Source organism: Lactuca virosa, chromosome 4 (assembly GCF_052849685.1).
Source record: "Lactuca virosa cultivar CGN04683 chromosome 4, Lactuca_virosa_CGN04683_v6, whole genome shotgun sequence".
In the NCBI taxonomy this organism is placed as follows: Eukaryota; Viridiplantae; Streptophyta; class Magnoliopsida; order Asterales; family Asteraceae; genus Lactuca; species Lactuca virosa.
Window position 1 is genome coordinate 370823310 of NC_136429.1, and position 16475 is coordinate 370839784.

General features: G+C 36.0%; 1 protein-coding gene across 1 annotated transcript; it reads left to right on the forward strand.

Annotated features, from left to right (window-relative positions):
* The first annotated feature begins 3560 nt into the window (after positions 1-3560).
* Positions 3561-4232, forward strand: LOC145106338 (uncharacterized). The gene has a single exon (XM_079043341.1). It carries the CDS (start codon positions 3561-3563, stop codon positions 4230-4232), a length of 672 nt encoding a protein of 223 aa, XP_078899467.1.
* The last annotated feature ends 12243 nt before the right edge of the window (positions 4233-16475 follow it).

Sequence of the window (16475 nt, forward strand, 5' to 3'; positions counted from 1 at the left end):
GTCGTGGGATTGGTTAAGGTGCAATGGCAGCACCTGAAGGGTTCCAAATGCACTTAGGAACCCGAGGACGAGATAAGAGATCATCACCCCGCGTTATATGCATCTACGAATTTCGAGGATGTAAAATGGGGGAAAGTTGTAACACCCATTTTCAATTATTAGTTTTATATTTTAAATTTTATGTATTTTAGGGGGGGGGATGAAGTGGTGGAGGTTATCACCACGACACGACATCGCTGCATGAAACACACATGTCATTAAGACACCAGGACGTGGTCATGTATTGGCCACGACGTGGTGATGACATGGTGCAAAACCCTAGATCTTAGGCCTTGGGCCTTATTTAAGGGATATGATAGGTAGCGTTTCCTCCACACTCAACCTACATCACTTCCAAAGTGATCTTGATCAAACCCGAGCCTTATTGGTGGAAAGTAGCCAAGGGTAATAGGTATATACAATTTAATGCATTTTCATTAATGGATACCCAACTTTTGTTTGGAGGGTAGGAACCAATTGTAGCTTTTCAAGATTTATTATTCAAACAACATTTAAAAAAAAGAGTGTTTTCATTTTTACTGTCTTTCTGTGATTGTTTTGACTCTTTCATGTCATATTAGTCACAATAAAATACGAAAATGTTCACTATTTTAAGGACAAAATACAGAATGTCCTTAACACTGTTGATTATTTCCATTGTTTTCTAATATTCCTGGAAATAATATACTTAAAATCAAAATAATCATTCTCAAATATTTTTTTTAAGAAAAAGAGTTGTGAATGGATGAGCAGTTACAAAGGGTTGAGGTAATTCAACTTTAGCTTAACTATTAAAGTTACTAATTACATTTCTTGTTGGGATATCTGTGCAAAATACTCTGTTCCCAACCTATCTCATACACTCATTTCATAATCTCCATAATATTTGGTTGGTGCAATATAAAGGAGTAGAGGTGATATTTGAGATCAAGAGCACTCCAAGAAGTCAAGATAATCAACACGGAATACTTCCCTACCTTGAGAATTTAGATATACGGGGTATAGAGAGGATGAGTCACATGTGGAAGTGCAACTGGAATGAGTTCTTAATTCTTCATAGAAAACCATAAGAATCCCCATTCCACAACCTCCCAACCATAAATCTGAAATATTGCAAAAGCATTATGTACATGTTTTTCACCTCTCATGGGAAAACTTCTTTCCAACCTCAAAGAAGTCAAGATAGGATATTGTGATGGTATGGAAGAAGTTGTTTCAAACAGAGACGATGAAGATAAATAAAAAATAACATCTACATCTACCCACACAAGTACCACTCTGTTCCCTCTTCTTAATTATCTTAGTTTGTACCACCTGCAAAATCTCAAGTGTATTGGTGGTGGTGGTTCCACAACTACATCCTTTCTTGATCAATATAAGGTATGTTAATAACATATTCAACTAAGCTACCTATTTGATTTCTTTGTCAAAATCCGTTTTTTTCTTTAGAATATTCTCCATATACAAATCATATTCTAGGAAAATTCACTTACAAGATATTCAAAAAGTTAGAGCATATAATCGACTCATCGTTCGTTGCTATACAAACCCAACAATGAGATTAGAAGGCATAAAAAGTGTCATTTATATGAACACATAAGAGATTGAAATTTTTACAGCTTGTAGTTAGATTCTGAGTTATTCATGTATTTGTATATGTCTCTCCAACAATATGAAATTCAGATTTCTATTAAGTATCACACCATGTCAGTAAATTTCTTTAAATTGATTTATGGCTAAAGTTTGTTTTGTTTTAATTTATGCATGATATTCAACAACTAATAATAGCTATTAGCCTTCCTCCTATTATATTTCTTATACAAAAACAACTTAGCATTAATTAAGTTGATACAAAATCATTGGCGAGGTCATTCCTAATTTTAAGTAGAAAATATGAAACTTATAAACTTCTTGTTTGAAACATATGATTTCTCAACAAGTTAACATGATTAGTTTTGCATTCCAAAATTATAGTCCCACATTAAAATAGATTTGTGTTTTAACTTTCGTGGCTACATTCTTTCCGAACCAGTTTTGTATTTATGTCAATTTTATAATCTAGTGTGTGTGTGGGTAACAAACAATGATACATGTCTCACTTATTATATTTTTCTATTTAGCCGCATGGCCCGTTTAATTGGCCCACAAATAGCATATTAGATAGAAAATGAACAGGCTCATAGTATGAGTGAATATATATATATATATATATATATATATATATATATATATATATATATATATATATATATATATATATTTCATCTATCGGTTTTTAGGGTATGAATGAAATTACAATACTTCTTCTCCTAAGTTTCTCTCTACCTTTCTTTTCTCATTACGTTTTAATGCAACCAAGTCATCCTCATTAGCTATTCTTCCTTATTAGCTTTTATGGTGATTGTGGTACTGGTTATAACTGAGATTATTCTTGGCCTGAATCAATTGGATCGTATCATTGGTATCAGAGTTATACCTTCCTCATACCTTCATAATACCGAGAACCATGAGTATGGCAAAAACTCAACAAGCAGTCCAAAATCAAAATCTATAGAGTACCATCGCAAATCCGTCTAGGTCAATGTAATCGACTTCCACCAACAACAACATCAAAATCTATAAAGCACCATCGCAAATTTGTCTAGGTCTGTTGAGTTGACTTCCACCAACAACAAAAGAGGATCTGTTGTGAGACGGTGAGACACAATCCTAGCCACTTATTTTGTAGATAAAAAAACATTTTTAAAGTGCAAAATAATTGAAAATATTCGAAATTTGTTTTTAAATATTATTTTCGTCATTTATATTTTCCAAAAAAAAAATAAATAAATAAAGCACAAACAAATAGAAAAAAAATAAAAAAAAATTACCATTTTTTTAATATCTGTGACATATTCTAATAGAATATTAGAATATTCTACATATCTGAAAAATCTAGTAAAATATTAGAATATTCTAGCATTCTAAAAATCATATTAGAATATTTACAGTGTAATATCCTATTAGAATATTTCACGTATTTAAAAAAATGGTATTTTTTTATTTTTTATTTTTTTAGATAAATAAAATGACGAAAATAATAATTAAAAAAAGAATTTTTGGATTTTTCCTTTTTTTTGCATTTTAAAATTATTTTTAGATTGCGTATCACAGTCTCACAAAATTAGCATGGTCTCAAATGAACCTAAACCTATATATATATATATATATATATATATATAGGAGGTTTCAATTGAGAAAAAAAAAGTTGAGAATGAGGGAATCATTCTCAGCCAATCATTTATTTTTGCCGCAAAAGCCTCCAACGTACCGGCGGAAATGGGAAAGGAATGCACATGTGTTTTCCAACAAAATATTTTTGCTCGAGGTTGACTGTGTTTCTAAATGGGTTGAGGCCAAAGCCACACGATCAGATGATGGCAAAACGGTTATCGACTTGTTGAAATCTAATGTCTTTGTGAGATTTGGTGTGCCTAGGGATTTAATTAGTGATCGAGGGACGCATTTTTTGCAATAAGATGATGGAGGCCTTGCTGAAAAAGTACAACGTGACCCATCGTATCTCTACCGCCTACCACCCTCAAACAAACGGTCAAGCAGAGGTTTCGAATCGTGAAGTGAAGAGTATTCTTGAGAAAACAGTGAATCCGACAAGAAAGGATGGGAGTTTAAGGCTTAATGATGCCTTTTGGGCCTATCAGACCGCTTACAAGACCCCGATAGGCATGTCTCCATTTAGATTAGTTTTTGGAAAACCATGTCATCTTCCCGTGGAATTGGAACACCATGCATTTTGGGCGGTCAAACAATGCAACTTCAACATTGATGAGGCGGGAAAGCATAGGAAGCTTCAACTTCAAGAGTTGGAAGAATTAAGAAATGACTCTTATGAAAACTCGAGAATTTACAAGGAGAAAACGAAGCTTTTCCATGACAAGTCCATTAACCGCAAGCATTTTGAGCCGGGACATAGGGTTTTGCTTTACCACTCGAGATTGAAATTATTTCCCGGAAAGTTGAGGTCAAGATGGATAGGTCCATTTGTTGTGCTAAAAGTCTTGGGAGAGGTTGAGATCCGAAGTGAAGAAACGGGGCAAATCTTTAAAGTCAATAGGTATCGTTTGAAACCTTTCTATGAAGGTTTTAACGCAAATGTCCTAGATGTCATCCAATTGGATGCCCCGGTATACTGAAATCGAAAGGGAAGGACGTCTCGCCAAAGACGTTAAAGAAGGGCATTTTTGAAAAACTTCAAGTTTTCATCTTTTCCAACTTCGAATAAATGTCGAAGATAGATCCTTTTTTGCATTTCGCATTTCTTCTTCTTCCTTCTTGCAATAAAAGAGTGTTGGATTTTAAGGCCCGGAGTTCGTTTTGGTCAAAGGGCGAAAATTGAGGAAATTGCTACAGGATACATGCGGACCGCGTGTACTCAGGGGTGTGTCCGCGTTAATAAACAAATGGTCTGCATGTGGTTCCCAATAATGTCCGCGTCCAACAGTAAAAGCAGAAGGATTTCAGGTTTATTCACGCGGACCGCATGTACCCGGAGAGACGTCCGCGTGTTTATACAAACAGACCGCATGTGCTCGGAAAGATGACCGCGTGAAATGTCGAATAAATGGACCGTTTTTAGCAACTACACGCGGACCGCGTGTACTCGTGGGTTCGACCGCATGGGTTATTAAAACGGACCGCGTATGATCCCTAGAAACGTCTGCGTGTAAAGAATGCAAAACAGTATTGCTCCAAGCTTATTCACACGGACCGCGTGTACTCGCGAACGCGTCCGCGTGGGACGTTGACTTCCGTTGACCCGGTTTTGACCACATTTGACCACAACTTAAACCTATCAAAAGCACCATCCGACCCTCCTTCTTCCCCACTTCCTCTCCTTTTTCTCCAAACTCCATTAGAACACCTCCATCTCCCCCACTAAAACTCGATTTCCCGTCAAACCGTCGGTCAGAATTACGTGAGACCACCGCCATTCTCTCCCAATTTTTTCGAGCTCTACAAACCCCACCCAAAATCCGGTCTGATCCGTTGCTGCAATTCCGGGCGCCACCACCACCATCTCGCCACTTTCCGGCCACTTTCCGGCCATTTTCCGGCCAACTCCGGCCACCTCTCGCGATTCCGACACCACCATTGTGCTCCTCTTGGTTGAGGCTACAAACCCCATTAAAAATATCTCTCAAAGCTCGCCGGAAAATTTCGCCGGAATCCCAATTCGTTGTCGGACTTCTCGGGTTTTTGCGGTTAAGCTTTTCTCACGGGATATTGAACAAAGCTTAAAGCTTGGGGTGGAGAGTTGCAAGATTTTCAAATCCCGAATTTTCGCGCCCAAAAAAATATCACGGGTACATTCTTTCCTAGACTTTAATTGACCAATATGCATGTTTTAGAACAAAATTTTATATGGCATCGCATCAATTCAGTCTTGATAATGTTTCTTGCATTGAGTGTTGAATCATTTTAGAAGTCCATAGGGAGTCGATTGGTGATTGGAATTGAAATACCATTAGTCGGGATTGTGGTTCGTGTAGTTGTTATTTTTTTCTTGCAGGTAGGCCATATCCACATCTAGAAAACGCTCGGCTGCCGCCCGAGGCAAAGTCTCCGCCAGAGCTCAAAATGATGCACCCGACATTCCAAGATTTTGGGATGCCAAGGCGACCGCAAATTACACAAAGAGCTTGCCTAGAAAGGTTGCCTCCACTAAATTTGTGTGCAAACCCACTCTCATCTCATTAGGGGTTCTTGAGGGGGTCACCCAATTGTTCCGTAACATCGGGTGGGAAAACCTTCTCAATCTCATGGCGCACACTTACGAGCTCCCTACTAGAGAGTTTCTTGCCGATTGCAGGTTAGATAGTGAAAAGAAAAAAGCCGCATTCCAACTTCTGGGGGACCGAAGGTATATTGATTTTACAATAATAAACGACATCTTGGGCTTACCTTCCTCGAACACATCCACGGTTTTCGACATCTTGCCTGTCGAGTTCAACCACGAGACCTTTTGGACGGAAATCACCGGAGGGATCTTTTCGTGCACCGGTCGAGATAAAGCAACCTCCATCATTCACCCGTGCCTCCGCATTGCCCATCGTATCTTGGTGTGCATTGTTTTTGCCCGCAAAGAAGCCAGCCAGGTCTCAAAAAATGAGCTTTTCTTCCTTTGGTGCATGACACGACGTGAAAACCCACCAATCCCGGACTTTGTTTCATTCTTTTTCCATAAATGCGCACTCATGAGAACCAAAGCGTCCGGTGATATTTGCATTGGTGGATTTGTCACCCTTTTAGCCCGCGGTCTTGACATCGAGCTCCCAGACGAATACCAACTTGTTGACAATAAAACTTTTTTGGATGAGCATGTTCTCACAAACATGCATCACATCCGTCGTAGGAACAGGAGCAGTTTTACATGGTATTGTCCTCAAGGGGTCGGATATCTCATTCTTCCCGACCCTCGAGTTGCCAACTTCACCTTCCACGATCGCACTCAGTGGAGACTCGCGAGGACCATCATTCAGTCAGTCAATGAGGATGCGCTCCAGGATCAAGATGATGACGAGATGCATGTGGATGACGAGCCCGGCGATGAGCCCACCCATGGTCCACAGCACGCCCAGCCCCAAGAACCTCCCGGATATTACCCGCTTCCCCCCAATTTTGCCGAATTATTCGAGGCTATTTGTGTCTCCAACCAAATCATGTCCCAACAGATGCACCATATGTGGTGGTGGCACCAATCACAAAACCATTTCGAGAATGTCCCACTTCCTCCTCCCTATCCATACCCTCCACCCACTCACCCTTATCCACCTCCACCTTACCCTTACCCCCTACCCCTTTTTCCAGTTTTGTTTTGTTTTGTGAGTCAAAATTAAATTGTTTCAAAAGTGTCGTTCGAAAAATTTTGCATCAATTTACCAAAAATTTCAATAAAGTCTAGTATTTAGTTTGTGTACGTGAAATTTCATATGTAACCAACTTGTTTGGAGAAGTCATATTTTGATCTTTTGTGAAATTTGAACCTTATGTTTGTTTGTTCTAGTCTTTAGAAGTAAAGAAAAAGAACAAAAAAAATGGTTTTGAAAAGTCGGATATTATCGCAATCATAAAATGCGAATGTAATCATATATTTTTAGTGTTTTCCTCTTTGTGTCTTAAGTTATTGTATTTGTAACATGTCCTTGGGGTTTTCGAGTGAAAAATAAAATAAATAAACAAATAAATAAAAGAAAAATAATAAAAGAAAAGGTCGGGCCATGGAGTTGTATCCATTTGTTTGCTTTTGTAGATGTTTAGCCTTTTTCGGATTTTAGCTCATGTAATTTGTGTCTAGTTTGATGTTTTTCTAGTTAGATATCATTTTTGTTGGCAACTACGATGGTGCCCTTCACTCATCGCGTGCTCGACTCTTTGCTCTATGTGGATCTTATTTTGGTGGAAGCATTTACTCTTCTAGATGATTGTAGTTTGCCAATTTTTGTACATAGCTTGTTCCTTGCCATTTTTGGCTCGAGTTATCTTTTTCTAGGTTTTATTTCTTAACGTGGGGTTGAAGTTGTGAGAAGTGAGGAACATTCTAACCGAGGGACACTTTCTTATGGCTAGTGGGCTAGATCGAACCACGAAACAATGTCACATAAACCATACTTGTGAAGTATGCATGCTCGTTTTGCATCTTGATCAACATGTATCCCTTGCTAGAAAGGTAACAAAGGCTCATCCCTTAATGTGGTTCTTGTTGGATTAATGTCTAAGTCCATAACTATATTTGGTATGTACTTGACCCGACCCGGCATGGTCCATTTGGGTTGCACTTCACCGGCACAATTTATATTGATAGTCTTTTGAGAATAGTACATTTGGGTAGCACTTCACCGGCATGGTCCATTTGGGTTGCATGTATAATAGTTAATATTTGCATGTATAATAGAGAAAACATAGATCCAAGGTTTATAGGGTTGCATGTACACCATAGGAGTGTTAGAATGCTCAAAACCCAACAGCGGTATCAGAGACATGGGTTGTTTTCTGTTATATTGATGCAAATGTTTTATTTTCAAGTTGAAAAAAAAAAGAAAAAAAAACATGACGTTTGTCAAATTTTATGATAATTACTTGTTTTGTGAAAAACGAATTATTTGTAAAATTTGAATCATTTGTTATATGAGTTGAATTAGGTCAAATTTAGTAAAAGATAAAATGATATGATTATTTTATTAGTTTTAAAAGTTTGATCTAAATGTTTTAAGGAGTTACATATTTTGTCATAAAATTTTGGAGCTCAAAAGTTTTTTTTTAAAGTTGTGATCTTAAGGGTTTTTGAAACTTCCATAAGTTATGGATATGAAAGTTTTTTTTTAAATAAAAATTGATTCAAAGTTTTTATGGAGTTACAAAATTTGGTGTTAATGTTTTAAAGAATTCCATAACTTGTTCTTAAGTTATGGAACATGTAAAGTTTCATCATAAAACACCATTAATTCCATAAGTTATGGAATCCAAAGGTTTTCAAGAATTACAAAACTTGCCCTCAAGTTTGGAATTTGAGAAAAGTTTTTTATGAAAAAAAGAATTGAATTCTAAAACTCTTGGGTTCATAACTTAAACAATTAATTAAATGGTTTTAATTTTGAGTTTAATAATTGGAATTATGATGTTTTGTTGAATAGTTCAAATTAACTCTTATGGACTTTATTAATAGTTAATTAAAGCGTTTAATTAAAAGAGTATTATTAATCCATAAATATATGGTTTGAGTTTAATTAAATTAAAAGTCTAGTTTAATTAATAGATTAAACCACCAAGTATTTTAAATGTCTAAAATACACCCTTATACTATTATAATATTAAAAGTTTAATATATTATATGTATAAGAGCAAGTCGTCTTACCATTAGTAGGCATCATTCACGAAGCCGGTCTATAAGGGGGGTATAAGGTTACTGCCTATAAAATGGCAGTTTAATGGGTGTCCACTCTCACTCACCGCTTCCTTGACCGGTGGAGGCTCGTTAGCCGAACAGGTAGGACAAGGACTATAATTCTCCCTTCATTATAAGTATAATGATAAATACTAAGTAACTAAACACTTATAAATTCCCAATCTTAGTTACTTAGGAAAATGTGAATAAGGTGCTAATCCATGAAATTACACTTTGCACTTTGTTTAAGCTGTTAGTGGAGCGTGTGTGGTTAACCGGCACACTAACCTGGACTTAACAAGGTAGGCAAAGGGTAACTTAATGTTTATCATAGTATCGTTGGAGCGTGTGTGGTTAACCGACACATCGATTGAGGGGTAAATATTAAGGGTACCAAGTATATTTGCATGGTTACTTCACACCTTGTTTTGTGATCCTCGACATCCCAGTCACAAAACCTGAAGGGCACACTCGAGATTGAAAAATGACATTAAAAAATTCAATGAATCTCAAAAGAATCTAGGAGTTTCAAAACCAATTAAAACCTAATAATACATTTCGTTTATCTTGGTGGAAATTGGTGAATCGTCATTCACCTACCTTCAAATATTTTATAGCTTGGATTACGGCATCCCTCTTCCAAGTTATAAAATAGTTTGTTGGGTACTAGCCTTAATATATCATATTGGGTGTTATATTAAGGACTTAAATCAACTTTACGTGAATTTCTCCCATTGTTGATGTCTGGTTTAGACAACAATGATCTTCCCAAACCAAGCTTTCCTAATGAATATGACTTCCCGAGTTTTGCTCATGGAAGTCATACTTCTCTTCCTCCACCTCCTCCAATTATTCTCCCTAACCCACAAGTTCAAGGTCACTCAAGCCCTAATGGCAAGCAAGGTCTATGTGTGATCACATCTTAGAGATGAAGTCACATATTGAGAAAGTTGGATGTTCAATCACTTTCTAAGTCACATAGTGAGTTCCTTTGGGACTACTATGAAACAGACTATGACATGAACCTTAATGATCATATCTATTTGCTTGGTGCTGCTGAATCAGCAATGATTTGGAACGATAGTAAAGCAAATTTGATTAGAATATCAACTTCCCAAAAACTTTATGGACAGTGACAATGGTGACACTGGAAATCCAGAAAAAGCATTCTCTTCCCAATGGAAAGGGATTGGCCATAGTCAACCCGGTTGACCAAATGGTAAAGAGAAAGGCTAAGTCTGAGATAGTCCCATTACCAAAGGGTCCATATGTTTATTTTGCCAAAGGAAGGGGCGTTGATTGCATAGCTGCCAAATTTACCTAAGGATGTTAAAGTCAATAAGTTTGACTCTACATCAGGTAGAGCCCATTATCTAACTCTGTTAAGTTCTATTCTGAGTGGGTCACATGTTGATGTTTTAAGAATCAAAGAATAGAGAGAAATCTTAAAGGAAGTATATGCTGATTCTGATCGCGAAGGTGGATTTCGATCGCATCAGAATTTTGAGCAGTTGCTTAAGAAGTTATGATATATTGCTAAGGAATAGATAACAACAATTTTCCATGTGGATTGTAAGGATAAGTTTTTCCGCAAAGTTTTAAAATAAAAGAAAATTGTTTAATTTTATTTATTTGAAGTATCCTTACAATGGCATTTGTGGAAAATTGTTGCTTATATGATTCCACTGACAGCAATATTGGAAAATGGATTTGATTCTTTCATTTGTGGTAGTGTCTAAATTTACCAAATCAGGAAAGTTCCTCATCACCCAAGTTTCAATTGGACCGAAACTTGGAATCATGCAAGTTGAATAGTATGATGAATGAGAACTTTCAAGCATTGGAAAATCAAGACTAATTACTTGTTCACATGGATGTGTGAGTCAAGTGAAGGACTAAAGGGATCGAGTACACGTTCTTGTGCACTGGTCGTGTCCACCACAAAGCTCGTTAAGACTATTTGATTTACTAAAGTTTAGTAAATATGGTTATACTTACAAGTTTAAGTATAATTCTGAAACATTGGAAAAGTCTCAATGTATGGCAGAACGAATGGGAAGAATCAAATTAGGCAGAAAGATAAAAGTTTCTCAAATTTGAAAAGATGGGAGAGTACTTTAGTATCATGTTTGTGATCATCTTAATGATTTAGAAATCATATCACAATTAGTCTTCTAAAGGTCATCTTAGTGCATTCTTATGACTAAGAAGAGGAGTCATGAATTGTTGAAATGGTTAGATCAGGAAGATGAGTCATACTTCGTTTCAAAACAATTCTTAGAGTCATACTCCAAGATTGTAACTTGAGTGACATATCTTAAAGAAAGGTTTAAAACACTTGTCAAATGTAAGAGTAAAAGTGTCCTACTCTTGTACATTTGAAATTGGTAAGTTGTGATGTTTTGGATAAAACAAAGACCAACTAAGGCCAATTGTGTGAAGTGTTTGTCTTGATAAAGAATCCGCACTATCTCTTGAATATTTGGCAAGATAGTCTTATATGTCAAGAGGATAATGGGAGTCTTAAAGATCCTAAAAAGAATTTCAAGAACTAATCAAGAATAAAACCTGAGGTTCTTCACTAGCACACGACTTGAGGTTTATAACCTATCGTGTTGACATATTCTGTGCCCATTCCAGTTAAAGTTGGCTTTGCATAGGAGTTCTGAAAGTTCTCAATTGGTTGCATAACAACTTGGAAGCAATGGCAGGCCCTGTACTGCCAGGTGGCAAGAAGTTAAGATTGCATAAGTTCAGTCCATATGAGTTTGGATTTGTCATTATCCTTGTCTTATGAATATGGTTTTGACGATTCACATGGATAAGAACACATACACCATAAAATCTAAGGGTCATAAGGTTTCTCTCCGATTCATGAAAATGATTGTGAGGAAACACTTCCACCAAGTACATTTGAAGCAGATGGCAAAAGGTCTAAACAATTGAGACTATGATTACGGCATCCCTTTTCATAGTTCTGAAATTGTCTAGACACACATGCATGCTATCTAAGGAAAGGTGTATGATTTTGATAAAGTTTTATCAAAGCATCTCGTATCAGAAATCTGAACTTTGGTAAAAAAGTCAATAAAGTATTGATTTCTAGAAGTCCAGCTGATTTCTGAGTACATGTCAAAGCTAGTGGGAGCATAAGTGTTATGCTAATAATCATCATGTTAGTGGGAGCATGATAATTATTGTTAGTGTTGCAAGTTAGCAATGTTAATTATAGAAAACAAAAGTTTCAATTCGTGAGGCTGCAGGGATTGAAAAAGTTGTTTTGCTATAATTAAGGGAGAGGATATACTTCATTTCAGTTCTAAAGTCTTAGATTGAGACCTTAATCATCTTTAGTTAAGAATATATATATGAATTTCATGTTGGATTGGTTCAACTTAAGCAAATTCTATATATTGCGTTCTCAAAATTTGATTATGATTACGGCATCCCTCTTCATAGTCAAATTTTGAAAACATGGCAAATAAAAATATTGTAGCAAAAGACTGGTCTAGAATCATGTCTTTATGTGAGACATCATGAATCGTGTACCATTTGCTTTGGGTACAGGATCGATTGCATGTGCTATAATATTTGTCATTTCTAAATTTTTCCAAATGCCCAGAGGCATTAAGAAGGGAAAAGGTCTAGAATTGGATATGACTAAAATGATTAAGCAATTATCAAGGACAATCTGAGGTTTACCAAAGATTGGTTGCTCAGGGACAGTTGGAAGTATAGTGCTAATTTTGGAAGGATCATATTGACATATTCTGAAAAGAGGCATCTCTTATTCATCAGTGATAGTCAAAATGAGAATATGGAGTTGTCTCCATAGGTGGAAGTTATCTGTGTAAGATTAGAAAACTTAATGCAAGAAGCATGTCCAAAGCAATGTACTTTGAATATGAGACTTAGTTTCCATGGAGTTGATCTCCATTGGAATACCTTATAATGATTGTTGACAAGTCTTTGTGACTTTGTACATATTCATTACAGGAGGGTCAGTGCATATAAGTTTAAAATCTAAACAGATTTCGATAAATGATAGGAATTTGAAATTCTCACATTTTTCGATAAGGATTTGGGAGTGTGAAATTAGAATCATTGAAATTATGTTCAATTGGTTTATTTCACAAAGTAAGGATCATAGACAAACATAGAGTGCATACTTGGTGTATGGCAAAGCTATTGTTTAAGAAAAACATAGTGTACATGCTTGGAGCATGGGATAACTAGTGTTTTTAATTCAAGTATAAAGTTGATAAAACCGAAACAATGAATAATGAGTAATCAGTATGGTGATAAATAAAAGTGTTTATTTATATTCATAGGGTTTGATACCATATTTGATTCATTTATTCTTGTGTTTCACTTTGCATGTTTTGACTTCCAGAATAACTAAGTCGCTCTTCCTGAATGATTAAGTTATTCAAACCATCCACAGTCGGTCATATGTTGGAAGTAGATATGAATCAAGACTGTCATGGGTTGGTTTGTAGAGGTCCAAGTTGGTGGACAAAGTGGTGCTACAACACTCATGAGTGCTCATAAGTTCTGAGTATTGGATTCAACCCACGCTCATTTGAATCACTTCATGGATTTTATCACGAGTGATCATGAGACGATAATATCTTATATTCTTAAAACCTAGAGATATGAGTTGTTACTATGAGTTGGTTATACATTGATTGCACGAAAACGCATTGGTAACTCGATGTTATAAAACGTGCCTTTGTGTATGATTCAACAAGTAGTAGAACAAGCCATATGAGTCGAAGTTTATCCATTCCTTTTACCTTCGGGATAAAAGCGATATCTGTGGGCCCCTCGATGATTTAGCGATGACACATGTGAGTGCTTGGCCAAGCCAGGACTGATTTGATTTGTTCAATCAGTCAGTCATCATAAATTGAAAATCGGGAAACAACAAATGGACAGAGAGAATGATTATAATCCATGTCTCAGTCCATATGATATCTAGAATGGAGGAATATATGATCCCTTATCTAATGGACAAGTCATTGACAAGGTCAGAGTTCGACAGCGGCTTTAAGAGCTACGATTGCCAGTTAGGTTTTGAAGTCATACTCAATAATAGTTTTAGACTTATCCATAACTATATTTGGTATGTTCTTGACCTGACCCGGCATGGTCCATTTGGGTTGCACTTCACCGGCACAATTTATATTGATAGTCTTTTGAGAATAGTATATTTATGATTTATATTAATATATTATAAGTTCTAATATATTAATATGGAATCATATTATTTAATTAGTATTGATCAAAAATTAATTTAGAATTAATTAAGTGATCAAAAAGAACTAATTAAATATGGACTCTTATATATATGGAATGGGCCAAGTTCATTTAGGTTGGGCTAAGCTTTCATGGATGGTCCATGGAGCTTTTAACCCATGGATCCTATGTAAATGAAAGGTCATGGGTATTAGGGTTTACATGGATGTAACCCTAATCCTCCATAATATATAAAGGGGTCCTTGGCTCACAAAATTGGAAAAAGTGTGTGAAAATAAGAGTGGGCCGATTTTAGTGTGCATACATACTCTCTCAAGTTCTTCCAAGGTGTTTTGGTGATTTGTGATTCCATTTGAGGCTTCCACACTATTGGGGCTAAGCTCTTAAAGCTTGAAGACATCAAGCTACATCAAAAGGTATGTCATCTAACTAGAACTTTGTAGTATAGGTGCTTCATAATATGCTAGTTAGGATGAAACCTTGGAATAGTTAATATTTGCATGTATAATAGAGAAAACATAGATCCAAGGTTTATAGGGCTGCATGTACACCATAGGAGTGTTAGAATGCTCAAAAACCCAACAGTTCTTACCCCTAAAAATGGATTATATGTTTTTATTTTAAGGGCGTGTTGTGAATTTCTACCTAAGATGTTCATTCCTTTTTCTTTTTAAGATAGTTCATCCCAAGTGCATTTTAGTCTTGTCTTACTTGAGGACAAGTACGGTTTAAGCTTGGGGTGATTTGATAGTTTCGTTTTTATTACTTCTTTTCATAGTTTATTTTTAGTCAAAACCATCTCATTTTAGTTAATCTTCATGCATATTTTCTCTTTTTGTTATTTTTCTCCTTTACCGGGTGCTTTCCAGTCTTTCGAGCTTAATTGCAGGATTTATCGAAGACTTTTTATTATTGGAGGCGTGGAAGGAGTGCGGGACTGCTGGAGGCTTGCATTTTGTTTATGGTCTTGAAGTGGTGCGATTGGGCTTGGTGTCAACATAAATAAGAAAGCGCGTCAGACTTAAAGGAGCATTGGAGCATCTTGGAAGAGCTTTGGAATGGCACAATTGGGCTATCAAGAACTTGCACAAATGGGCTGGAGCATAAGTTAGAAGATTGGGTTGGATGGTATTGTAATGGGCCAAATCATGCATTCAGCGTGACTCACGCGGTCCGCGTGAAGAGTGGTGAAGTGAACCCGAGTTTTAACTTGTTGACTCTATTTGTGGAAGGTTGGTGGGTGGCTTTTAGCAACTTTTTGAATCCGGAAATGAGCCCCTTTTACTGGAGATTTGGAGCCTTTTTGCAAGAGGGAGACTTAGACGAAGAACTCCATTTTTGCTCTCAAGAAGGTTTTGGAATAATTTGATGATTTAGAAGATTGGTGTAATTTCTTTCCATCTTGAAACTAGAACAATGTTTGGTACCACTAAACTACATTGTATTTCTTTTATTTTGGCCATGCTTGGCTAAACTCTCATTTGGTTGATTAGGGTTTAATCCCATGGATGATTGGTTGTTTTGAAGACTATTATTACCTTGTGTTTGAAGTTTATGGAAATGTTTTCTAGTTACACATCTTGTTATGTTTGTTTATCTTTGATCATGAGCTTGGATGAACAAATATATATTTTTGTTGACCAATTTCTTGGTTAAGTAATGGACTTTGAGATTGGTAAGAAACAAATGGTTTCTATGTTTGTTTTCATTTCATTTAAACCATGGGAATGTTTCCTCCATAATGATAATGTAAGCATTTGATTATCTTATGGATTTGGTAACTCTTAGAACTCAAAGCTAATTAATTTTCATAATATTATATGCTTCATTGATTTTGTGACTTTAATTAAGGGAATGTGTTAGAGCTCCTCTAACCATTTTAATATCTAAGAAGAGTTGAGGTAATTTGTGATTATGAATTGCTATAGCCAAGTTAAACCAATTCACAAGTGTTGTTCCTTTTAGTCTAATGATAAATCAACTATATTATCCATGTGGTGTATCCCAAAATCAACCAATTTCACTTCATTGAATTTTAATCAAATCTTTTATTTGTATATTTGTCATATTTACATTCTAGCTAGTTTTAATTTTGTCAAACAATCCCAAAGAATTAAACCCCCCCCCCCTCCATTTTACTTTCACTTTTGTTTTACAAGTACTTGAACAAGTGATTTACATAGAGACTTAAATTGAACCAATCTCCATGCATACAATCCCTTTACCACTATACACT

Excerpts from the sequence above, each read along its gene's own strand:
- LOC145106338 (XM_079043341.1), top strand. The coding sequence starts at position 3,561 with ATGGAGGCCTTGCTGAAAAAGTACAACGTGACCCATCGTATCTCTACC.